The following is a 26,673-nucleotide window of genomic DNA, read 5'->3' as shown; positions in this document are numbered from 1 at the left end:
CATAGCCCCATTTTTTAATTAAATTAAAACAGCAAACATATTTAAATTATTTGGTGGTGAAAGAAGAAAAGTGGTTCAAACTTTACTAATACAACTACACATATGTTACATAACAGAAAATCACTTTGATTTATTTCATAGAGGAAAGAAAATCATCAATATTTATGCACTCATTTTTCTTGTACCTTTTTTATCTCACTTCATTTCCACAGGAACTTTAAATAACCCAAAACAATCAAACTCAGATTTTATGCTGAGTAAATATCAGTGTAACAGAAAAGTATATCTTCTTTGCATGGGATCCCTGGATCAATCAGATCCACTGAAGCAGAATTAGAATGGTGATTACCAGGGTTTAGGTGAAAGCAATGGAAAAAAAAAAAAAAAAAAGAAATAGCCTTTTAGCCCAGAATGAGACATTTTAAATAGTTCAGTGCTAATTCAGTGGTGAACAATATCCTACCATAATAAAAACTACAACTAAATCAGAAATAGAGATACATATATATTACTAGTTATATGCCTAGAAGATTCTTATCAGTAATAAATGCTTTAGACATCAAAGTAGGGACTTGACATTATTCTTCTTTTATATAACTTATTAATGTATCAAACATAAGTCAAGTTATATCCTTATTATATTTTCCAAATATTTTATGAAGAAAATTTTATTATTTTAGGAGGAATTGTTGATAAGGATCTTCGTCACTACCTCAACCTAAGATTTCAGAAGGGTTCTGTTGACCATGAACTACAGCAAATCATCCGTGACAACCTCTACCTCCGCACAGTGCCATGTGAGTACATAGCCAACATTTTTTCTTTCTGTGATAAGATAAATCTTCAGCTATTTACTTACCATTCCATTGAAGAAGGCTGTCACATATTGTTTTATAGACAGTTGGACTTGGAATCGGATTTGAAATATGAACTACAAAAGCAAATGCTTTTAACTATGGTTTTGTGATGTATAAGTTCATACAGAATTTATGATTTTAAGATATATATATTACAGTATTGACATTAATATTGATAATATTGATTCCAGGCCAAACCCCTTCATTAATCCTTGAATTGTGACTGAGGCAGAACCCCACACTGGAGACAGGAAACTACAAATTCCTTGATTAAAACAATTATTATCGGAATTTACATTGTAGACTTTGCAACAAAAAGTCCCTCAAATTAAAGAGAGAGAGAGAAGAGAGAGAGAGAGAGAGAGAGAGAGAGAGAGAGAGAGAGAGAGAGAGAGAGAGAGAGAGAGAATGGAATACAAATATAACATGTTCTATTGCTCTCTTAGGAGTAATGGTGATAAATACTGGCTTAGACCTTTATATGCAGCCTCTAGAAATTCCTTTAAAGAAGAAGAGTGGGTAAACTGACAATGTACAAAAAAACTTCTGAGTCCCTCTCCTGTGTTTCGATTAGGACATTGAATTCTGATTCAAATCCTAGATGCACTATGTACATCAAAATCCTCCTTTTTTCAAGTGAAATATTTTGACTTTGAAAAGCTATCCATAGTCTCTAGAAATTCTGATCTGTTGGTGTTGTGTGTGTTGAATTTTGTTTAGTTATGTCCTAATGGTGGATAAACTGAAAAGTTGAGCTCTGGTACCCTTAAAATTAGACAAAACTTTGATCAGAATAAATTAAATAAGACAAAATAGATTCCACCTGGTTCAATCACCAGCATTTCTGAAAGTGATATAAATGGAAACTTATATTAAAACCCATGATAATGTGAAGGTAGACCAGAAACCTTGGGGTTTTTAATTCAACATATATTTGGGGATGTGTGCTATCTTGTCAGTGTCAGTTGGATTTTAATAATCATCAAGACAATGCCATAATATTTTTATCATCTAACACTAAGCAAAAACACTTGGTAATTGACACATGTTGGTCAAAATGATTTGTATTCGGTGTGTGTTTGTGAATAGTCTCCGAACTCTTGCTTTGAAACTTCATGCTGAGAAAAGCACACTCTTACACTTGAGTTTGACGTTCGAGTGATGGGCAGAAGATGGATTAAAGTGACTGGACTGCTTATAAGGTAACGGGTGGACGAACTCTCGAGGCCTTGATGCTGTCAGTGCATCGAGGTGAATTTATCTTTTGTGACAAGAAAGAAGGAAGACCTGACCTGAAATACTAAAGAAAGAGGCCAGGCGCTTTGTTGTGTTAATAGCTGTAGGAAATAGGTAAGAGGCTGACATCAGGAATGCATGTTGTCCTTGCTAAGACAGTGGCATAAATAAGAAAATCCCAATTAAATATCATGATAATAGGAGGAATTTTGCATTAGCAAATTACCTTTTTTTTTTTTTTTTTAAGTTCTGAGGAGAGACTGTGAAAGAGAAATAAATGTAAGGGTAAAATAGCAGGATTTATGAATAAACCTAGAGAGCTTCAAGAGTGTGATTGTAGTTCAAGGTCATGAATTCAATTAGAGATCCTTGAGTAATGTCCATAAAGGAGATAATTAGAAGGAATCTGAACATTATCAAGAAACAATCTCTCTTTGATTTTGCAGCCACCACTCCTAATAGCCAATTCAAATAATACCACGTGTTAATGGTGCTTTTAATTTGACATAATAGTGAAAAAATATCTGATATGAAGTTGATTCTGGTTTGTACTATTAAAAAAGTGGTTTCACACTGAGGATCTAGCCCTGGACAGTCTGTCTCCTTCACTAATTAAGATTTTTTTAATGAAGTACTTAGATGTTTTTCAAAGAGTATGCAGTAAAATGTGCCAGTAGTGTGGAAAATCCTAACATTGTTTGGAGACTTGCAAATGTATGCAAGTTGGCATTTATTATGGAATCTCATTTTGTATACATTCATCTGGATCGATGTAGTCTCCTTATTTGAATGAACTCACTATAGTAAATGGAAAACATGCTGCTAAGAATCACATCCTTGTTCTTATACATACATACATACATACATACATACCTACATACACATATACATCTGAATATTGTCACCTCTTGTTTAATAGATCAGTGGCACTGAAAATGGGCTGTTGTTATGTGCATAGAAGCAAGAGCCTTATTAGTTTGATCACGTGAGATGACTTAGTATTTTTCTTGACAAAGTAGATTTATACTCAGTAACTTTGCTTCCTCCATGGATGGCCCCAACAACTGAAACTAGAAGAAACAGAGAACCAAACCCTAAAGCTCACCTTCCTTGGTGCTTAGCATGTGTGTAAGAGTCCCAGTGTTTTGTGTCCACACAACCCCATCTCAGGTGCACACTTTTCCTCAACTCCAGTTATAAACAGTTGAACTCTCTATATGCATAGCCTCAGGCTATGGCCACATTCTGAGCTAATGAAGGGAAGTAAGTCATGGTCTCTACTGGGTTTTACCTATAAATAACATAAAAATCCTTTAGTTGGTTTGCAGGGTCAAGGGCTGCCTATGGTCTTTTGACTTAGATGTTGAAGGCATGATTGTTTTGCATACAGTGTGTGAAGGCACAAACGGCCATAAACTTCTTCTCTAGTGCCATCAATTTTCTCTTTGTTCAGATCTAATCATAAAGGAGAGGTCTCCATCAACTGGTTCCATATTTTGTGTAGAGCCTAAAACAGTCTCATATTTTATACATGAAAGACTTTAAGTGTTCCTTGTTACTGAGTATAAAACTAATAGAGGAAAATATGTGTTTAAGGAACCCTGACTACTGAAGACGAAAGATAACTGTCTTGACATGGAGACCATAAACAAAGCGTTCCAATATTAAGTCTCTACGTGATTGAACTGAAGTACAAATGAGTGAAGAGTGAAGAGATAACCCTGTTGTACCTTTGCCTGTGATAAAAAGTAACCAGGGAGAATGTATGGAGATGAAGGATGTAAGAGTCTAGAACATTCATTGCATCGAATTCCAGTTACCCTGGTGGTATATAAAACATGGCTTTAGAAGCTCTAAACTAGCATCACTCGCTATAAGGCAGACAGAGTCATCCTATAACAGCATCTTAAAATTACAAAGTTATAACAGCAATTATTACCCCTGGGACAGCGTAGACTCAAAGGGCTATATGGAAATAGGAGTAATAAGTGCTAAATAATGGTGCTAAACATTTCTTGATGTATAGAGAAAATAGAGTTTATTTGGTTCTGATATTCTACTGAGCATAAGATTGTATATATTTAATTTTGAGACTAATCAACCAACTGCTTAATTTCACTATGATTCTTAAAGAAGATAAAGAATAATCACTTCAATTTATTCATAATGTTCCTGTTCTCCTCTCTGTGTTTATTAAGGACAGATAATGATTAAAAGAGATAATGGAAGCATACACATAGGCATGTCTCCCATTCTTTTCCCTATCAAACCACATGACGTGGAAATGGTTTCACTGAACAATGTTTAAAGCTGCAAAATGAACTGGGAAATATTTGAGACTATCCCTGTCTCTGTCTCTGTCTGTCTCTCTCTCACTCTTAAGATAACACTGTTGAAAGTTGAGATGGTGTTAATGGTAAATATTTTAAATATATTTGAAGTGTGAAATATTAATGTATACTAAGTAAAAAAAAAACAAATCAATACAGGTAACATAAAAAACTATTACATAAATCTAAATATGATTAAATATATAGACTTGTGATACAAAAGAAATCACCTTTAAGGAAGGAAGGTATGACCACGGCATAAATCACAATAATACTCCCACATATTTCAGTGGTTTAAGTTTGTAAAGCTAAGCCTAACTAAGAAGAATTGTCAAGGATATAATCGTAAGAGTTTAGTGCACATTTTGATGTTTTGATGCTTATGACAAATTGCCTTCCACTGAGCAGATACAGGCTATATAAATATTGTGAAAAATGATCTGTTAAGAGTAATTACCAGCACACCAAAGTAACAGTTATACAGTGAAGCAGCACTTCCCTTGCTGACTGTGAGCTCATGTATAATGACAGGAGAAAGGAGTTGTTAGGGTATGGCTCGCTGTTCATGAAAACATGGAAACTGTGAAACAGGATCAGAGATTTCTGCTGTACTCAATGAAGCACACCTTCTTGTAATGCAAGACATATTTTTACACTTCAGTTTCATGTGTACACTTTAGAAGTAGAAATTTACATCAGTGTTTCCTTCCAACACACCTGGACAAATGGTGATTAATAATAATTATAGAAAACCCTACTGGTTATACTTCTATACTTACATACTGCTGTTTGTACCATAGTCAAGAGTTACTCGTACCTTGTAATTTATCATTGCACAATTACGTGTTCCTGGATAAGGTGAAACTTTCCGTAGGTCTAGAATTTTCTTTACTGCTGGTATTCTTTATAAAGAAGCATTTTTATACATAAAGTCAGATGGAGAGAAATAACAACCTAAAAATTAAATTCCCAAACAGACAAACCACTCTTTTTCAGGAAAAGAAATTTTATTTAGTTGAAAATGATAAAGAATATAATAAAGTTCTCAGCAGATCTTTCAGTAACTGGGTAATTGTGGTAAGTTAAGTTTAGACTTACAACCATAGAGGTGGAGTTATCTAGTTCCACTGAATTTTAACCCAACTGTACTTCAACTAATGTTTATTATAAACCTCTTAAAACTTTATTCTTATTTTCTCAAATAAGACTCATACATTTAGAAAATCTGATTTGAAGTTGCTTTTAGAGTGTGAATCATATCCCTTCACAATTATTTCAGATAAACTTGCCAGTTTTTTATTATTTGAAAAATAAATTTGATTTTTAAAAATAAACTAATTATATTTGGCACTAAGTGTTAAAAATGAGCATTATTACTAAATAAATGTGGCCATTAGCATCTGAATCCCAAGGGAAAGAAATCAGGAAACATGCACAAATCTATTTCTTGCGGATATAGTTTGTCCTGGAGATCTTGGTGATAAAGGAGAAATTCAAAGGGTCCTGAGCAGGAGCAGATCCTGCTAGCATCCATTCATTGTCTTCACTGAGATGGACACCTGACTGATGTGTTACGTAAACATATGATTTTACAGAATGGTGGATTAGACTGAATCTCTCTTTCTGAGAACATAAAAACTCAGTCACAGGTCAGATACATAAACATATTTGTGTGACATTTCCTGGGGATCTGTGAGGAGATAGATAAAGGTAACACACTAAACACATGATTCCATCCAAACTCTTCGGGAATGAGTGAGTTTATTGGAGTTACTTACCGGAGCCAGGTTTACTCAAAGACAGCGGTGTCACTGGAAAAATAATCTAGTGGATAATGACTAACTGACGTTGAAGTTGAATCCCTGCTGCTAGACCAATTAGACCAGTTGGATCATCTCTCCTTCCCAGCAATTGTCACTGCTTACATAATTTTAGACAGAGGAGTATGGATCTTGTATACTTCAGGTACATCCTGAGCTTTATAAGTTGCACTACTTTTCTGAGTTTAATGAGTCTTTTTTTCTGCCACCATGAAGGGGATATTTATTATTTTAGTTAGAGGAAACAGTCTTATTAAACAATTCCATAAATATTTTCTTCTAGTCATTGAACAAAACAAATATGTTTTCTTGGTTAGAGTGAAATGTATCGATTTGGTTGCTGGATATATTCTCTGTGTCAGAAATTAATTATTAAATTAAATCCTTAACTTGATTATTAGATTCAATTTCTTACCCATCATATGAAATCAAGAAAAATTAGAAGTGATTACATTGACTTGTCCATTTAAAACCACAAAGCTTCAATGGGAAAGTAAAGGAGAGCATTCAGCACAGAAGCAAAGCAATAAACACTGAGTATCATCTCACTGAAGCCAAGCACTTAAAATTCCATTTACCCCATTGACATTAGTTTTCGTTCCCTTTCTGCGATGTGACTCTTTTATGTGGTCTTCCTTTATACTCTTTGTAAGAGAAAAAGACACTTCTCTAGAGCTTGTAGGACATTGATGATCACTGTGAATAAAGGATAACTTCCCTTTTGAGGAGTCAATGACATACACCATGAATGTTTCAATCTCTTAACCCTGTGTGCTGGAACATAAGGTCAACATGTCTTATTTATATCTCTGTATTTTTTTAATTAAGACTATTACATCAGACCAATCTAGATTTCAGTGTCAATGAATTGAATCCAAGGTATGGGGAGATTATGTAAGTGGTTGAAAGAAAATAGTAGACAGACAAGACTTGAAGACTTTGGACTATGACAGGGTTAATAGCATCTCCTTCAAAAATGTCTGAACACGGAAATAGCCAAAGTACATGTAAAACAAAACGTAACATGGAAAGAGTCAAAGTTTTCTTGGTGTGTATAGATTAAAAATAATGATTTTTAAATATCAAAAAATATTGCCACAAGGCTATATTTTTAGCTCTTGAGTTATTAATAATTTCCATGTTATGTTTTGTTTTACATGTACTTTATGCTCATTGTAACTAGTAAGATTTCAACGCATACTATCAAACCTTTAAAAACATCAAGTACTGACAAAATATATTCATATAGTTTTATGCCAAATGCCTTTAAAAATCTATATATGTATCTGTTTTTTTCTCTTAAAACTTTATTTTTAAAAAAGAGGGATACATGTACAGATTTTTAAAGGCATTTTGGCATAACCTTATATGAATATATTTTTGTCCGTACTTAATTCATTCAGAGGTTTGATAGCATGCACCAAAATTCCACTAATAAAGTTGTAAGAAAAAAAATGCCTGAACAAAATGGTGAATATGAAAGGGCTACTAGTTATAGCTACTAGCAAGTACTGTAGTCAAGAGTTGTCTGTACATAGCAAGTTAGTATTGCAAGTGTATAGCAAGGAGCAGTAACCCTTGCCTCTACTTATTTCTTATCATGGAACTAAGGGTAAAAACTCATATCAGAACCAGGACCATGAACTGTGGAGGTTCTGCTACTAGCTACCCATGAACCTTACTTTGCCTTTGTGCCTGGCAGAAAACAAGTGATGAACTCAAATGAAGCAAAATGTTTCTTCTTGATCCATCTAAAACTATGTAGTTGTTTGGATTCTTCTGGCTTTCCTTATCATTATTCAAATCAGTTCTTCCAATTGACTAAATTATTCTGAGGATGGGATGCCCTTGATATCAAGCAGGTATAAACAGCTTATGGAAGTTGAAGGTCTATCAAATGCAGCAGAGACTTCAGGGAGAAATGAAGAGTGAGGTTTAAATTAACTGGATACAAACCAGTGATGCATGTACTTTCAAATTTTTCTATGAATGTCAAGTTAGAGATACCATCATAACTCTGATGTTCCTTGAAATTTACCTTCACTATTCATGAAACGGAAATTTGGGCCAGTCTCAGTAAATGGATAAGAAAATAAACATAATGAGAAATACAAAGGTATTTTAAATTACTCTCCCCTTTTGAATGTGTAATGAATTGAAATGTGGCATAAAGATCTCTGGACCATGAGGTATATTGTTATGAAAATATGATTGCTATGCTTGTGATGTTTAACATGAAATATAATGTCTTCTAATGTCCAACTTTCATAAATGTCACTTATGTGACTGAATGCCTGTGCTTAGAGTTAGTGGGGGACTAAATTAATGCTTACTTAGTGAAGTCAAAATTTGACAGTGTAAATTAAGAACTTTGGAGAGTCTGTGGGGTTTCTCACATGGGATAATTAGGAGTTAATCTTAAGGTAAGATTGATGATTCAATTCACAAGAACCCTAACTTCTTAGGCACCTCAGAATGGAGAACTGGAGTACTTCCCAGTTCTGATTCAGTCAATTACTGACTCAGTTTACCTATATAAAGACAAGTTTTCTAAGAAGTCCCTTTGTACCCAAGAAAGTCAGCAGCATCTGCACAAGTTCCTTGGGAGTGCGCGTAGCTGTGAGTGCTGTTCCACACATTAGTGATAACTCTTCCTCCAAAGACAAGACAAAAGCAGAACACAAATCTAATCTGTGTACCTTTGTCCTTTCCCATTTTTGGTAGAAATGCAATTGCTCTCATCTAATTGGCTCACAGTGATTATAAACTATGCATCTAATTAAATATGTATAGCTGTAGAAATTGTAGAATTCATGACCTGAACTGAACACAAGTCAGGGTTTTCAATCTTGACACAACCCTACTAATTAGCAATTAATCAATCAAGTTCTGAATTGTTTTCTCTTTATAAATGTCATTGTCAGAAATACTAAAGTATAAAATATTAATGGGAAAATAAACATTTTAATTGATATGTACTGCATTTCTGTATTGATATAAGGAATAAATATATAAAGAAATCTTTATTATCTAAATGCTTTTTTAACTTTATGAACTTTGCCTATAATAACTGCACTCTATCAAATTTAATACTTTAAATTCTTGCATAAAATTATAATAATGTAAAACTTCATAAATAGGTATGATGCAGCTTCCTAGTTAATCACATTAAAATTTCATAAAAGTGTTTCTTTTGTTCATCATGTTAGGAGTGATAGAAGATGAAAAGAAGGAGAGAAATTAACATAAAAAACACCTATGCACAAGCAATTTGAGTAGTTTTATTTAGGAAAATATCTATCACTTTTACTTTTCAAACTAGCAAGCTTATTCCTGGAGAGCCAGTGAGCCAGCTAAATCACACAGTAAACACATGAGTAGGAATTCAAGCATCCTCTGTCTCTTACCAAGAGTCCTCTGGTGTAACATGTTGCATCTTTACTCGTAGATCGAATTTCTCTGATGGTTGAACCAAATACTGAAAGGCTCTAAAACACAGAACACTAGTAAGATACCTATCAATACTGATTATTCTTCCCCAAAAAGTATATTATAATGTGAACTAGAAGTACACTCTTCAGGGATTATGTATTGTACCTGTTTGAATGGCTGCTCTCCATTGACCTCAGCAATACTGTTCACTGTCAGATCACGTCAAGGTGAATAGATATTATTCAACAGTGGCATAGCTTTTCTCATTCTTGTTTAATGGACAGCAAAACAGAAGCAATTGGGACATTTGCACAGAGTTCCTGAAATGCCTCCTCTTTTGTAGAAAATAATCACTCTGAATGTTAGTGTGGCCACCTTTGCACAGGCAGCTGTCCCCTGTAGCTTATTATCAGACCTAAACAATTCCCCTAGCCCTCTTGGCCAAAGGATCAAATTACTTGTTCCTTTTATTAGAAACACATATCCCATCAAAATATTTTACCTCCTAGCTTATGTTTCCTTACCCCCATTTCTGGGTTAATATACCAAGTTTGACTTAAAAATTTCAGTTCTATATGCACAGCGATAATCCAGGGTCTAATAAGCATCCTATATCTCTGAGAAGTCAGTGAGTCTGGAGCTGAGCTTAACTTTCACCAAATTTTATTTCCTTTTAATTTTTTTGTTTATTCCATAAAGCAAACCATAATAAATAATGTGTCAAGTAGAGAAATTTTAACCTAGCAACATGGCTTCTTTGACAAGGCATCACATCCAAAGATGTTCTAGGTCTAATTGATCTGGCCAGAATGCAGATATGATCTGGATTACAGTTTGATCTGAATGGACTAGTACACACTTTTAATCCCCAACAATGATGGTAAAATTAGTTTGTAAAAGGAAGGAGCCGTGTTTGAAAGTGATGTCTGAGGGACAGACAAAGTGATAGATCAGAGAAAGATTTGAAAGTGTAAGTTGTAGGAGGAGATAGGATATGCTTTCATGAGAACACACAGGGAAGAGCGGCTACTTAAGAGTATCAAGAAATAAGGTGGTGGTGTGGTGTGTGTAGCAGTTTTTTCCAGGACAGTTTTACAAAGATGGGTCACAGAGAAGACAAACTAGACACAGGTAAAGACAGAAGAAATGAGCCAGAGATTGAAAAAGAGCTATAAGATTAGAATATATTTCCAAAGTTAGCAGGAGGCCAAAGAGAGCAATTTAAGCAGAAGCTAAGAGAAACTAGATTGAATCAGTTGCCTGAGAAGATTAGACTGTGTTGGGGCTAGAAGTTTCAAGGTTTGCTAGAGAGATGGGTAACACAGGGAAAGAAGCACTATTGGCTCAGCTCAAGCCATGTATTGGCACAGCTTGGGTATGTCTCTCATCTCTTTCCATCTTCTGAGAAAATAAAAACAACCTTTGCAGTGTCACCCAACGTTTAGTCTAGAAAATAAAACAGTGCCCCACATTTTAATGAGGAAAAGAATTAGGAAATTGATTGTTCAGAGAATTACTAGACTAGCAAGAGAAAGTGGAGACTGGGGATTATTCTTTAAGAGTGCTAGCCACAATACATAGCTACCAAGAAAAATCAACCCCTACTAACAAAACAGCTGCCTTTGAGGCTTGCAGCTAAGATTCTAAAACCTGAGCCTGAGATTGACATATTTCCAATATGGCTGCAATTACCTACAGTGCCTCTTAGCTATTAATTACAGGTAGAATAGACTCTTATGGTTCTGGTGAAGATATTACATATCTGATAGTTTCTCTTCTAAACTTAAATATGACCTTGAAGTGTGTGTTTCTTTTTAACAATTCCTTAGACATATGGTGACAGAGATGTGCCTAAATTTTATTATACCATTGGAGACTAATTTTTACATACCCTGTTTTAGAACTCTATAGTTAAAATCTTATAATATAAATAATTGTCAGGCACAGAGTCTTTGTTAAGGCTTTTCAACGTTCTGTTTATGCTGAGTCTCCCGATGATTATATTGTTCTAGTTAATGGCTATTAGAGAAATAATAGATTTGGTCTTTAGAAATTTAGAAAACATGAGCAGTACCCATGAATTCTGGAATTGTCCTGCTCTACTTATAAAAGGAGACATTCTTAATTTACTTTGGAGTCTTTGTTCATTTTTATTCACAACTTTATTATTTAAAAATATGAATGTGACACTCACAAAACTTAGTCCATAATTATATTTCTCGCATGAGAAATCAATTGACAAAAATGCATTTGCAACATCATTTAAATCTGGAGCAAGAAAAGGAATCTTAATTAAAGTTGAGGAATTGAATATATTATTTGAAGTACTACCAAAAATTAATTATATTTGGGAGGGAATAAGATGCTCTTAGTACCAAGTGGAATAATATCTATGATGAGAGGCCAATCTTGGGACTTGTCTGTGGGTCCCAGAATCATTTTGGTGTCTCAAAGTTCATTAGTGAGTTATGCTATATGTCTTTGGAAAGACTTATTTAAATACACATACAAGTGATACATGGTTACTTACATTTTAAAACCTATATTTAAGTCAGAACTTTGATATAATAGTAATCTAGGGGAAAAAGCACCTACTAAGACCACTACCTTAGTAGAAGCAAATGAACAAACAAACAAAGACCCACAATTTCACTTATCTCCTAGACTTGGTGTTATTCTCTTTATGAATATGGTAATCCTCATTAAAAACATGTCTTCCAGATTCATCAGTCGTAAAATTGTGGTTGTTATTTTAAATTGTCATTAATGTACTTAATAGCTTGTTAAATTTATAGAGATTATAACATCTAAACTTTTATATAGTATAATTATTTTTATTTAGTTCTGCTAGCACTGAGAGCAACTAGAAATGTGTGACAGGGTATTTGGGATATGAATGAATATCTTAACACTCTCTAGGGTTTAATTCAAATCATGGTAAGCTAACTATCATTATTCTAATTTTAGATCTGAGCAAATAGAATATTTACAACAAAGGAAGATAAAATATTTGCCATCTATCATCGCTGAGGCTGCCCTCAGAACTTAGGGAATGATTATTAAGACAATCAAAGTTACTTTATGTTTGCTTAACAATAATGACTAGACTGCCATAGTTGGTTGAGGTATAAAGCAATAAAGATAGATTCTGGTGAGTTTAACTGAGCCATAGGATCATTGTTTATAAACTTGTGTCAACTCTTCTATTACACATCTGTGCTATAGATGTCTTACAATTTGCCTGAAGGTATAGAGATTAAACATATAAATCCGAAGCCTCCAGAATTTCTGAACAAAGCACTCAGACTAGGACAAGTGTTTCCATGCCTCGTCTGTGGGAATTTGGTAGAAAATACAGAGCAAGATAATTCTTAACAGATGTGCTTATTGGCCGATTCCTGCATATTTCCAGTGAGCCTGCAGCTGTATTGACTATGTAGCTTTGTAGCCCAGGAATCTTCTAAAATTGGAGTAAGTCAGGTTATGTTTGTAGCCACAGATCATATAACTTCTAGTTGACCTGTTCAGAGTTCATACAATATTACTCTTGTATAAACTTTCTAGTCGCATCTTTAAATAATTTTTCAATAGTTCCATTTCAGTCATTTACAACAATTAAATGTGAGGGACATATTAATATGTGTTTATATGTGGCTATATCTATAAAAATATAAGATAATAGAACATTCAACAATGGTGAAAATGGATGATATATATTCATGTTACAGACTGAAGCTTAAACTCTGCTAAAATTCACAGACAGAAGAAAAAAAAACAGATATTTTAAACTCAGAGTGAGTTTTCTAAACATATTCCTTCCTCTACCTCAAGTCATGCAAATTTTTATTTATTTATTTCGTTTTCATATTTTTATCTATTTGAGAATTTCAAGCTTTTTCAATATAATTTAATCCTATTCAGTCCCCAACTCTTCATAGATTTGCCCCCAATCCCTACCTACCCAGCTCTGTGTTTTATTTCTTTTTAAACAGTTCCAAGCCAATTTGTGCTACCCAAATATTCTTGGATGTATGATCTTCCTCTGCACCATAATCCACTTAGCAAGAGATCAACTCTTACTAAAGAAAAATAATTCTTCTTTTCCAACCAGCTAACATTTGCCAATAACTCCATAGCTAGGGGTGGAATTCCATGTCCATTTTCACACTGAGATTTGTTCTGGCTTGAGTGTGCCTAGATTTCATGCATGAGGTCATAACCACTGTGAATGTGTATGTCCTGTTACTGTGTCCTGAAGGCACTATTTCCTTACAATCAACTGTTGCCTCTGGCTCTTTGACTCTTTTTTCCCCATCTTTTGCAATGGTCCCCAAGCTCTGAAAAAGGACATCTGCTATACATATTCCCTGAAGGGCTGTGCATGCCAATATCACTTATTTTATTCTGGGGCAATTGTTTATGTAAATTATCATCTACAGTAGAAATTTCTCAGATAAACATTGATGGATTGATTTATCAGTATGATAATCACTTAGGAACTGGATTAACACTATGTGCAGCTCAACAGTAGTAGGTTCTCCCATAAGGTCTCTGACATATTTGTTTGCAGGTTCTTGGGCTGGTAATGGTGCAATATATTAGCTTCATCTTGTGGACCTTAATTCTAATCAGAACATGGCTGATTATCACCATGATGTTTATGCCACTATTGTTCCATTTGGCATGTCTTTCCATTGTTGAACTATAAAAAAGTCACAGCATGAGTCATGATTACTTTCCTCCTCTTATAGTTTACATTGCATATTCTAGCACTATCGAAGTTAGTCTGCACGAATGAATCTTGGTTTCATCATATTGTGCAACTTAAGTATTAACTGTCTTTAACAATCAGGTCTTATTCTCAAGTTCTGGAGAGTAATTAAGAGCTACGATCGCCATAGTCTCTAAAGCTTGGGTGTCTATTGTTTTTAATGTGTCTCTTCTTGGTTTTTCGTTCTGTAATTTCCATGCATTCCTATTATTGTGAATATAGCTCATATAATAGAAGTTCAAATTTAGTTCATTTTTGTTGTTGTTTTAAAAATAGCACTATAAAATCTACAGTCCAAGCCAAACTACCTTAGCCTAAAGGCAAGTTTTAAATCAACCCTAGAAAGTGAGTTTAGATGAATAAGTGATAAGGCCCTAAAAACATTCTGAGACCTGGTAAGTATTCCTAGGAGCTAGTCAATGACCTGAGACTAGGGGTAGAGTTTCTATGCTACAAGTAATTGGGTAGTAACTTAAAACAAGCAGGCAGACAGACAGACCAACCGACAGACCAATGATGGTACATGGCCTTGAAAAAGCTGAGAGGATTCTGAGCGTGGCATTTTTATACTTTTCAGCATATAAAATCTTGTGTAGAAGGATGACCAAATAACATAATAGAGGAAGCTCTTTAGATTTAAATCAGAGTAAGGCTAAAAAGTTCAGCCACAGTATAGCACCATCAGACAAGTGTAAGTCAAAACTACACTAAGATCTCATTCCATTGCACATAGAGAATCGGTCATTTAACAAAACAGTTAGCAGCATATACAGGGGAGGATGTGGAGAAAACAGGATCTCACACCATGGGAGTGAAAACATGAACCAGTTTAGCCTCTTTGGAGGTCAGTACAGAAATTACTCCTAAGTCAAAATTAAACCAAAAAGCCTTAAGACATACCATGATTAGGTGTTCTATTTAAAGGACTGAATGTTGGCATGTTAGAGATAAATGTGTATCATCAATGTTTACTATAGTCATATTCATACTTCTGAAATTTTAGAACCAACATAAGCATCCAATGAGAAAAGAGATTCAAATAAAATGTAGACCAATTACACAGATAATTGTTTTCAGCCAGAAAAATGAAGTTAAATGATTTATAGAAAAATGGATGAAACTGAGGAAATAGTATTAATTAAGAACACTATGTCCATTTTATTTGTAGTTTCTATATTTTTTAATTCTAAGAGACACATTAGCCTGATTATTTTTAAATTACTTATACTTTTTAATCTTAATAGAAATGTAATTATATATTTGTCACTTTTCTTTCCAAGTTCCTCTATGTACTTCTTTGTTCTCTGTGTAAATATCTAAATCATGACCTCTTTTCTTTTGCTATTATCTTACACACACATGCACAAATGTGCACACACACACACACACACACACATATATATATATGGGAGGCATATATGAATACAACCAAGTCCTAGTCCATTTAATATTACTTGAATATATGTGATTTCAGGGCTGACTGCTTGGTATTGATAAACCAATTAGAGTCCCATTCTCAGAAGAAACTGTCTCCCTCTCTCAGTATTTGTTGGTGGCTTATAGCTCATTTTCAGTGATGGGCCTATGAAACTTCGTTCTTCCATATTAGCATATCTGTTGGTGATAAACTTCTTCAGGATTTATATAGGTAGCCATATTGTTCATTTATTATATTATAGATAAAGCTTCTCTGTTACTTTTAGGTTATACAATCTCATAACAGAGTTTCTGGTTCTCCAGGACTTAAACATTTTCCATTTCATCTTTTATGATGTTCCATGAGCCTTAGAAAGGGGGTTAAGTTATAGATCCATCCACTAGGGCTGGGAATCCTACAATCTATTGTTCTTTGTATTTGAACTGGTTGTGATTTCCTATAATGGCCTCTGTTTTAAGAAGGTTTCTTTGTAAGTAATGAGAGCTGACTTATCTATGGGTACAGGAATAAATACTTTGAATGTCATTGGAAATTGTGCTAGTTTAACAAATTAGTGTTAGTACATTCTCCTCTAAGATCCATGTTCACATTATCCTTGGGGTAGCAGCCTAGGTTTCTAGTACCTACCATTACTCCTCTCCTATTGAAATGGCCTTAATTTCAATTTGTTGACACTAATTGAAAATTCTGTGAATTTTTCTCTCATTATAGAAGCCTTTCTGAGTGATGATAAGAAAGCTAACTTGCTTTTAAAAATGATGAATTGTCTTTGGGTCCCTGGGGGTGAGTATAGAACATCACCTTGCTGCTAGTTGAACTAGAAATATGCACTTACTAGATAAAAACTTGATAGAGATACTTTATTCCTTTACAATAAATCATAGACAAACAAAACATACAAACACCAATTATTGTGTTATAATAATTATATTATATCATTATGATATACAATGTTTATATTATTTTATTATGTAGTTATATATTAAATATAACATATATAATAACATGTAAATATTCTTACGACATAGAATTATGCCATGTGTGCAGAGCATGTGGTTTTAGGACCAGCAAATATTTTTGTGGTGGGAGCTACTATGAACATTGTAACATCCATGGATCTTGACAACTAGACATCCATGGTACTTTCTGAGTTATGACATGAGAAATTATTTTCATGATTTGGCAAATATCCTCAAAAAGGTATAATTGTCACAACTGAGAAGCAAAGCTAAAGGGCAAATTATGAAACACATTTTTTTTAAAAAAAGTGTCTCATAGCTTGGAGATTATTCGTGAAATTTCAAGTACTGAAATTAAAAAATTATTACCCATAGAACTTTGAGCTTGCTACCTAGTCTAGTCATTATCCCCCTGCCAGTTAACCCTATGACAGTTCCTTATCCCATTCCTCCCCTCTGCCTCCAAGATGATGTCCCCAAACCCCAATCCCCCTACCCTGCAAGGACTCTTCATTGCCTAGAACCTCAAGTCTCTCTATGGTTAGGTGCATCTTCTCTCACTGAGGCCAAACCAGGCAGTTCGCTGCTGTATATGTGTTGGGGTCCTCAGACTAACTCCTGTGTGCTGCCTGATTGGTGGCTCAGTGTCTGAGAGATCTTGGGGGTCCAGGTTAACTGAGATTGCTGGTCTTCTTATGGGGTCACCCTCCTCTTCAGCTTCTTCCAGCTTTTCTCTAGTTTAACTAGAGGAGTCCATGACTTTAGTCCATTGGTTGGTGTAAGTATCTGCATCTGTATCAGTCAAGTGCTTGTTGAACCTCTCAGAGAACAGCCATACTAGTCTCCTAGTCTGTAATAGCATCAGTAATAGTTTCAGGCCTTGGGGCCGTCTCTTGAGATGGATCCCAAGTTGGGCCAGTCAGTGGACCTCCTTTCCCTCAGTCTCTTCTGTTTTTGTCCCTGAAGTTCTTTTAGAAAGAAACAATTTAGGTTCAGAGCTTTTGACTGTGTAATGGCAACCCCATCCCTCCACATGATGTCCTGTCTTTCTTTCTACTAAAAGGGAATTCTACAAGTTCACTTTCCCAGCTTTTGGACATTTCATCAAAGGTCCCTCCCTCCCTTTGAGTCCTGAAAGTCTCTTACCTCCTAGGTCTCTGGTACATTTTAGAGGGTCCCCCTACCTCCCACCCCATGAGGTTGCATATTGGGAGGGGAGACAGGAGAGAAACCCTGGGGAACAGCAGAATGAATGGAAATATTTTATAGTCTTTCAAAGTTAAAGTTAGCTTTAGTGACTCAATGTTAAATTTTACAGCATTAACTGAGTAGCTGCTGATAAAATCCACTTGTTCTGAAGTCTTAATTGGACATTTATTCAATTGACAGACAGTAGAAGACATAGCAGTGTGTGTGTGTACTTGTGTTTGGTGAAATGAATAAATGATATCTAATTGTATGAGAATGCATGATAGAGTATGAAGCAGAACAAGAGAGCCAACATCAGGTGACACACATCATGGCTTCTTTTTCAATTAGTGTAATTTTAGAGACAATTTGTGGGCTTAAATAATACTACACAACTAATCTCATATGAGACCTCAACCAACTATAGCAGTAGCTCTACCCCCCAAAGAGTATTGAAAGCATAAGGACAGATATTTTTTATAGGCAAATTATTTTGTATAGATTTGGGCTCTAGGATACAGTGGAGGAGGTGATCCTACTGCTGAGGGAATGTGGAAAAGGGAGAGGACATATTCCCTATTAGTTTTTTTCTTACAAGTATTCTCAATCTGGGCTATTGGAAACAGTCTCACATCCATAGATACCTCTGTGAAAAGCCTGTGCGTAGAACTTCTCTTCTTTCTTCCTAGCTACATTGTGCAAATCCAATCTTTCTTCAGCCATGCAAAATAAAATGTCTTATGGCATTCTTTCAGCATCAGCCAAGTAACTCAGAGCTCTTCCCTTGAGAACCATACATGTCTCCTCCTAGTGTACAAGACATCATGGGTAATTACAACTCAAAATATTTCTGCAATAAAAATCTGGCAGGTGGTTAATCTTTGACTTGCATAACGCAATTCATCTAACAACCAAATCTTTGGGGGTAAACATTGTTTCTATTTACAGGAGAGATGCAGTAACAACAGGACTGCTACTATTAAACAATGTAATTTTTATCAGTGTAATGAATCAAGATGTGCAGTCAATGAAATAAAATATCTTGACATGCTTTTTCTGCAAGAGGAATGTCCAATCAGATACCCAATTATGCTTATTCTGCTCCTGACTGGAAATGAACATAGAGCCTTTATTTACTCATATTACTACATCTACAGAGCATCCACCTTCTATTCTTCCTGTCATTTCGTCCACTGCTGGTCCATTCTTTGCCCAGGGCACCAGTCCACTTCACTTTTCCTTTCTGTTATTATCTATGCAGTGTGATTTTCTACCTAGATCTAAGGCATTATTTCCCGTTTCTTATCTTTAAGCATGAGCCTTGAGGACTGTTTTAAATTAGATGTCCTCAGAAAAACTCTGAGACTTCCTCTGGGGCAGAAGATTGCAAAGTGGTCACACCATTGCTGCCATAGACAGAGGCCCATGGTGAATGAAAAGTAACTTCAGTGACCACTATGTCAAAAGTTACCAGTGTGAGATTCATGAAAATCTATTAACCCTTCTCTTTCACCTGTTACAGCTAAGCTTATAGAAGTTCAGTTAAACATTGGAGAACTGCAAAATAACTCAGGACTTTAATTAGTAAGTTCAATTGCAAGATTAAAAAAGTGAGCATATTTTTTTCACACATTTTCTGAATTCACTCAACATGAATCCCCCCCAGTTTGTAATAGCTGCTTTTGCATAGCTTTCTATATTTAACACTCATATTTTTAATTTTATGTAAATGGTTAAAATTTATTCTACTGTATATAAATATACTCAGATTTATGAAACTAGATTGTTATTTAGTTTACGTTTAGTTTTTCAGAAATATTTCAGTCTTATTTGCAGCAACTTCAATACAGAGCCTACATATATTGTGTCTTTCTCTGTATTTTGATGCTTTGTTCTGAGATAAGTTGACATATATTAGTTCTATAGAAGAGATGCACCTCAGTGGGAATGTTAGGGTATTAAGACTTTTATTTGGTTTCTATCCCCAAGTTCATATGCTCGAAATTATTTCAGGTTTAGATGTATTATGATGGTCAAAAGTTTAAAGATTAGGATCTAGTAAAAGTAAGAGATTGTGAATGGATCAGTGATATCTAACAGTGGGAGGTAAAGTCTCCTGTGACTATATTTCTTCTTTCCAGAATTGTCTATTCCAAAAGTAGGCCATTCCATCTATTTGACTCTTTCCAATCTCTCCCAAGATGTGATGCAGTAGAGGAATTCATTACAGTCAGTGTCATGTGTTTGAACTTCTCATGGACCAAGCTTGTAGGGAAACACATATCTTTTATGTCGTAGTAAAAATTAATTGGTAGCTTCTACTCCACCTAAGATCATTCAGTTCCCAAATAAACAATACAAAACCTTTATATTTAGAATAAGCCTTAAAGCAATAGAACGAGGCAAATATCAACCCTCTATGCTAGTTTGTCTACTTCCCTGCCAATAAACCTGGGATATAACTTTCCATGTTCCACCTAGGCTACTCTGACTCTGACTGACCAACCTACATGGCCATATTCTCATGATGCCTTACCCCATGGTGTCTTCCCTCTTTCCTCTCTCTGCTCTCCTTGTGATTCAGCTCAGACCCCAAATACAGCAACAAAAGATCTGCCTTCTCTCTTCTGACCAGCTACAGACTGTCAGCATCTTTATTCAACAAATAGTTTTACATTAAGTGGCAAGCTTACAAAGCATCAACTGGTGGGTATGTGAGAATTTTCTCATCCCCGAGGCAAACAGATCTTGGGAACTAATCATTAGCATCACAACACATAGCAACAGAACATATATCAATACTTTAAAGGAACCCCCCTAACCTTTAAAATATATAATGTACTTTAATAAATATATTTAACATCAAATCTCTTCTGAGGTTATACACTTGTACAGAGTTCTCAACAGTCATTTGCTGTCCACTTTAAAATGGACACTATCATTGACCGTCTAGAATGTAGGTCAGTCTCCGCATTTGTAATACAGAACATATCATTACTTCAAGGTTCACATAGTATGTCACATTCAAGAATAATGTTACTATTTATAATACAAACCAAGGTGCATTTCACAGGAAATAGAATCTAATGACAAACTGCCGAAATTCCTTACTCTGTTCTTGAAGATCATTGATGATGATTAGAATTTTGTTTCTCTTCTGTGTGTGTGTGTGTATATGTGTGTGTGTACATCATTATAAAGTAATAGAATCTTTAGGGACCACTGCATTGCTCATCTATGTAAAACAAAGTACTCCAACTTGGTATGCTAACAATAAATTTCCTTCAGACTGATAAAAAATCAATGAATTTTAATAAAATACCTATTGACATTCAGCATTCAAGAGTAGAGGAAACTTCCAAACATGTTATATGAGTAAAGAGAGTATGAAGTAAATATTTCTGGTTTGCTGAGAAGTTTTCATTTTGTTGGCACCTTGATCTTGAAGGTTTTCAAGTACCTGGTAAATCTGTGGCCAGACATATCAGTTTATTATGAATGAACAAGTAGCTTATTGGTTTTTTTTTCTTCTGGTGTTGTTGATGAGGCCTGAAAATAAAATAATCACTTTCAATCATGTTCCAAGCAATGACTGGAAGACATGATTGTCAATAGATACAGAATATAATCAGCATTAAATTTTCATTTGGGGGCCACAGTAGTTTTTTTAACTAGACATAATCGCCGTTATAACTGAATATTCTTTCCCAAAGTCAGTTACAGCTAGAAAAAAAAAACCCAGAAATTAGAGCTGTGCTCATTAACAAACTTATATCTATACTTCCCAGTTCATTAGTGCTATTGTCACCTCTGAATGCCAGAAGTCACAAAGTCAGAAAAGTTTTATTAAATAAAGACTCACCTGCTTGACTTGTGGAAGTGATACCATGAGGAACAATTCACTACCAAGCATAAAAAACTTCCATGAAAACAAATGCCCGCTGAGGTTCTCCTCTGAGAACTTGCCTTGGAATTCAGAGCAAGCTCTCAACTTAGTGGCCAATAGTGGTTCAGCTCTGGTTGCCCCACTCTCCTTGGCATGGTGGTTCTTTGGTGTTTCCATATGATGTTTGTGGTTATGTTATCAATCTACCCCACCTCTCTCTCTCTGTCTCTCTGTCTCTGTCTCTGTCTCTGTCTCTCTCTCTCTCTCTCTCTCTCTCTCTGTCTCTCTCTCTTTCTTTCTCTCTCTCTCTCTTTCTCTCTTTCTCTCTCTCTCCTCCTCTCTGTAATGGGGAAATTCAGACAAAATATGAATTAACTGTGACTTTTGTTTTGTAAAGAACCCTTAAATTGTTAGACGATAGGTATGTTTATATGTCTGGAAAAGAAAAATAAGAATTATATAATTTTTTACACTATTTTTCTTATTTCCAGAATAAAAGTATTAATTCTATCTATCTTCTGTGTGGCAATGATAAGATTAGTCAGCATTCATGAAAAAATAGTTGTAAATGAAAACTGTCACCTAGTTGCTAAACAACAGATTTTTAGCATTAATTTTTTAAAGGCATATCTCTATATTAGTCTTGGTAAGTATTCTTTGTCAATGAATATAGAGTGTATAAACATTGTGAGGTAACTGACTGGATTTGAGAAAACACAGTCTGTATAAAAGAGTACTGCTGTCATCACCAAAAACTGACTGGGCTGCATGGGGAGGCACTCCCTGGAGTTTTCCATGTGGATATTTTCATAAAGGTATATTCAATGAACAGATACAACACTCCTACTTCAATGGTTAAGTGTTCTGCAAATCAAAATCAAATTATAAATATATAATTGCTCAGCACACTGTCACAGTCACTCTTAACTAATTTGCCAAGATTTAAAGGTATAGAATTATATAAGGTGAGCTCTATTGCTACAGGGAAGAATCATTTTAGACTTAATTTTAAAAAGGGATTTACTAATGATCCCTATTAAGGAAAACAATATCAAATAAGTACTGCTTAATATGTTAAAACAAAGTGTGTCATATTCCATGAGTTAAGATTCTAACCTTGTTCAAATGAAAGATCCTTTCCCAAAATTCTAGTCCTTTACTTTCTACCTAGAGATTCTAGATGGAGATATATCCAGTATTTCTTTTACTATTCCTGGGGTTTTGTGTTTTCATACTAAATTCATGGTTATACTATCAATATCTATGAACAGTTGGGTTGAAATTTTTATGGGGATTGCATTGATCTCACTTACTGATCCTTACACATGGCACAGAGGCTTTCCACATCCCAGTACCTTTTTCAGTCTGGGTTTGTGAGGTTCTAGTTGGACCCATGTAAATAATGTGCACTTATCTCCTTTTGGTCAGAGCTGGCAAGGCCATCACCCTGCCTTCAAGTTCTTTGGGCACACTCACAGACTTGGACCCTGGAATGTAATTATTAACACTTTTTGTTAATGTGAGAAAGTTTAACTCATATATATATATATATATATATATATATATATATATATATATATATCCAAAATGATAAAGAGAATGATATGAAATATATTCAGAAGCAGAACATCAGACTTGTTGCTGGCTTTGGATGTGCAAGTGAATCTCAACTGCTATGCTCAGTAGACATCTGACATCCTCTTTTCTCAACAACTATTTGGTCCTATGAGTAAAAGCTTTTCAGGGAAAGCAATTGACTTTCCCTTTGCCTCCCTGGTTCTTGGCCCATATTTAACTTACTCAGCCATTTGAGTAAGTTAAATAATTGACTTTGTCAATTTAACGTCACAGTGTCAAAACAAAAAGGGAGTTCAATATTTTTTTATATAAGAGATTAGAAAATTAGGTGAATGTCCACTGCTTTACTAACTAAAAGCCTGTCACTTGCATTCTCTATGTAGCAAATGCAGAGCCATGAATTGGGATTGAAAGTCTTGGAAAAAACAGGAATCTAAGTCTCATACCTAAATATAGTAAAAGCAGTATACAGCAAACCAACAGCCAACATCAAACTTAATGGTGAAAAACTTGAAGCAATCACACTAAAATCAGGGACTCGACAAGGCTGCCCACTCTCCCCCTACCTATTCAACATAGTACTGGAAGTCCTGGCCTGAGCAATTAGACATCAAAAGGAAATCAAAGGGATACAAATTGGAAAGGAAGAGGTAAAAACATCACTTTTTGCCGATGACATGATAGTGTACGTAAGTGACCCCAAAAATTCCACCAGAGATCTTCTATTGCTGATAAACAAGTTCATCAAAGTGGCTGGATACAAAATTAACTCAAACAAATAAGTAGTCTTCCTCTACTCAAATGACAAACATGTGGAGAAAGAAATTAGGAAAAGGATACCCTTGACAATATTCACAAACACCATGAAATACATTGGCATGACTCTAACTAAGCAAGTGAAGGACCTGTATGACAAGAACTTCAAATCTCTAAAGAAGGAAATCCAGGAAGATCTCAGAAAACAGAAAGATCTCCCATGCCCATGGACTGGAAGGATCAACATTGTAAAATGGCCATCATACCAAAAGCAATCTACAGATTCAATGCAATCCCCATCAAAATTCCAACCCAATTTTTCATAGAATTGGAAAGAGCAATGTGCAATTTCATCTGGAATAACAAAAAACCTAGAATAGCGAAATCCATCCTCAACAACAAGAAAATATCTGCAGGAATCACCATCCCTGACCTCAAGCTATATTACAAGGCAATTGTGTTAAAAACTGCATGGTACTGGTATAGAGATAGGCATGTGGATCAATGGAATAGAATAGAAGATCCAGAAATGAGCCCTTACATATATATATGGTCACTTGATTTTTGACAAAGGAGCTGTAAACATTCTATGGAAAAGAACACCTTCTTCAACAAAAGGTGTTGGTCCAACTGGCACTCAGCATGCAGAAGAATGAAAATAGACTCTTTCTTATCTCCTTGTACAAAGCTCAACTGCAAGTGGATCAAAGATCTCCACATTAAACCAGGTACACTGAAACCAGGTACACTGAAACTATTAGAAGAGAAAGTAGGGAAAAGCTTAGAACACATAGGCACAGGAGAAAATTTCCTGAACAGAACAGCAGTGGCTCATGCTCCAAGGTCAAATCGGCAAATGGGACTTAATGAGATTGCAAAGTTTCTGTAAGGCTAGGGACACTCTCAAGAAAACAAAACAGCAGCCAACAGATTGGGAAAAGATCTTTACCACCCCCCCCCCCCATCTGATAGAGGCCTAATATCCAAGGTATACAAAGAACTCAAGAAGTTAGACACAAGAGAATCAAACAATCCTATTAAAAATGTGGTACAGAGCTAAAAAAAAGTTCTCAACTGAGGAATATTAAATAGCTGAGAAGCATCTGAGGAAGTGCTCAACATCATTAGTCATCAGGGAAATGCAATTCAAAACAACCCTGAGATTCCACTTTACACCAGTCAGAATGGTTAAGATCAAAATTTCAGATGGCAGCAGATACTGGTGAGGATGCTGGGAAAGAGGAACACTTCTCCACTGTTGGTGGGGTTATAAACTGGTAGAACCACTCTGTAAATCAGTCTCGCAATTCCTCAGAAAATTGGACATAGTATTACCTGAAGACCCAGTTATTCCACTTCTGGGCATATACTCCAGAGAAGCTCCAACATACAACAAAGACACATGCACCACAATATTCAGAGCAGCCTTATTTATATTAGCCAGAAGCTGGAAAGAACCCAGATGTCTTTCAGTAGATGAATGGATACAAAAATTGTGGTACATTTACACAATGGAGTACTACTCAGCTATCAGAAACAATGACTTTATGAAATTCTTAAGAAAATGGATGCATCTAGAGAATATCATCCTGAGTGAGATAACCCAGTCACTAAAGAAAAGTCATAATATGCTGACTTTGATAATTGGATACTAACCCCATAAAGCTCTGAACACCCCAGAAAAAACTCACAGACTATATGAAGTTCAAGAAAAACAAAGACCAAAAAAAAAAAAAAAAAAAAAAAGAAAAAGAAAAATCATTATGCTTAATCTTTACACACCAAAAAAAAAAAAATTGACTATTTTCAGGTTACATTTTGTTTTACATGTACTTTATGCTCATTGTAACTAGTAAGATCTTAATGCACACTATCAAACCTTTAAAAAAATCAAGTACTGACAAAAATGTGTTCATACACTTTTATGCAAAAATGCTTTTTAAATCTGTACATTTTTTTTGTTTTATAAAATTAAGTTTTTCCATTAAAAAATAAGAAAGAAAGAGTTAGGCAACCAAAGGAAGACCCTGTCATCATAAATGATTTGTTTATATTAAACATAGAAAATAATAAACATTGAATGCTGAGATCTCAAGTCAAAACTGGTTCTAGAGAATTGCCTATAGAAAGCCACAGAAAGCAATTTGCTATTTGTTTTTATGTGACCTGTACACAGTAAAAGAAACAATATATTTTGAAGTAAAAATCATAAATTATATCAGAGTATTATCTAACTCTAATAAAATGTCACAAGAAAATGAAGGGATGGTAGTCTCCAAACCACAGATTAATAAAAAAAGTGAAATATTATAAATTAATTATAATTAGAAATGAAATATATTTAGAAAATATGAAATAAAAACAATAATGAAGTAAAATAGAATACTGTCATGTGAGTTAGATTTGGAGCCAAATAAAGACA

General features: G+C 34.8%; 1 protein-coding gene across 3 annotated transcripts in view; it reads left to right on the top strand.

Annotated features, from left to right (window-relative positions):
* Positions 1–26,673, top strand: part of MAGI2 (membrane associated guanylate kinase, WW and PDZ domain containing 2) — a gene marked incomplete at both ends in the record, with an annotated part of 1,373,853 nt that overhangs the window by 445,688 nt on the left and 901,492 nt on the right. For all 3 annotated transcript variants that reach the window (XM_080936244.1, XM_080936243.1, XM_080936245.1), the window contains one exon: positions 681–797. In XM_080936244.1, coding sequence (XP_080792370.1) covers positions 681–797 — 117 coding nt within the window. The remainder of the gene's footprint in view (positions 1–680; positions 798–26,673) is intronic.

The sequence above is a fragment of the Micromys minutus genome (assembly GCF_963924665.1).
Source record: "Micromys minutus genome assembly, chromosome: 23".
Classification (NCBI taxonomy): domain Eukaryota; kingdom Metazoa; phylum Chordata; class Mammalia; order Rodentia; family Muridae; genus Micromys; species Micromys minutus.
Note: the sequence above shows the minus strand (reverse complement) of the source record. Positions and strands in the feature narration are given on the sequence as shown.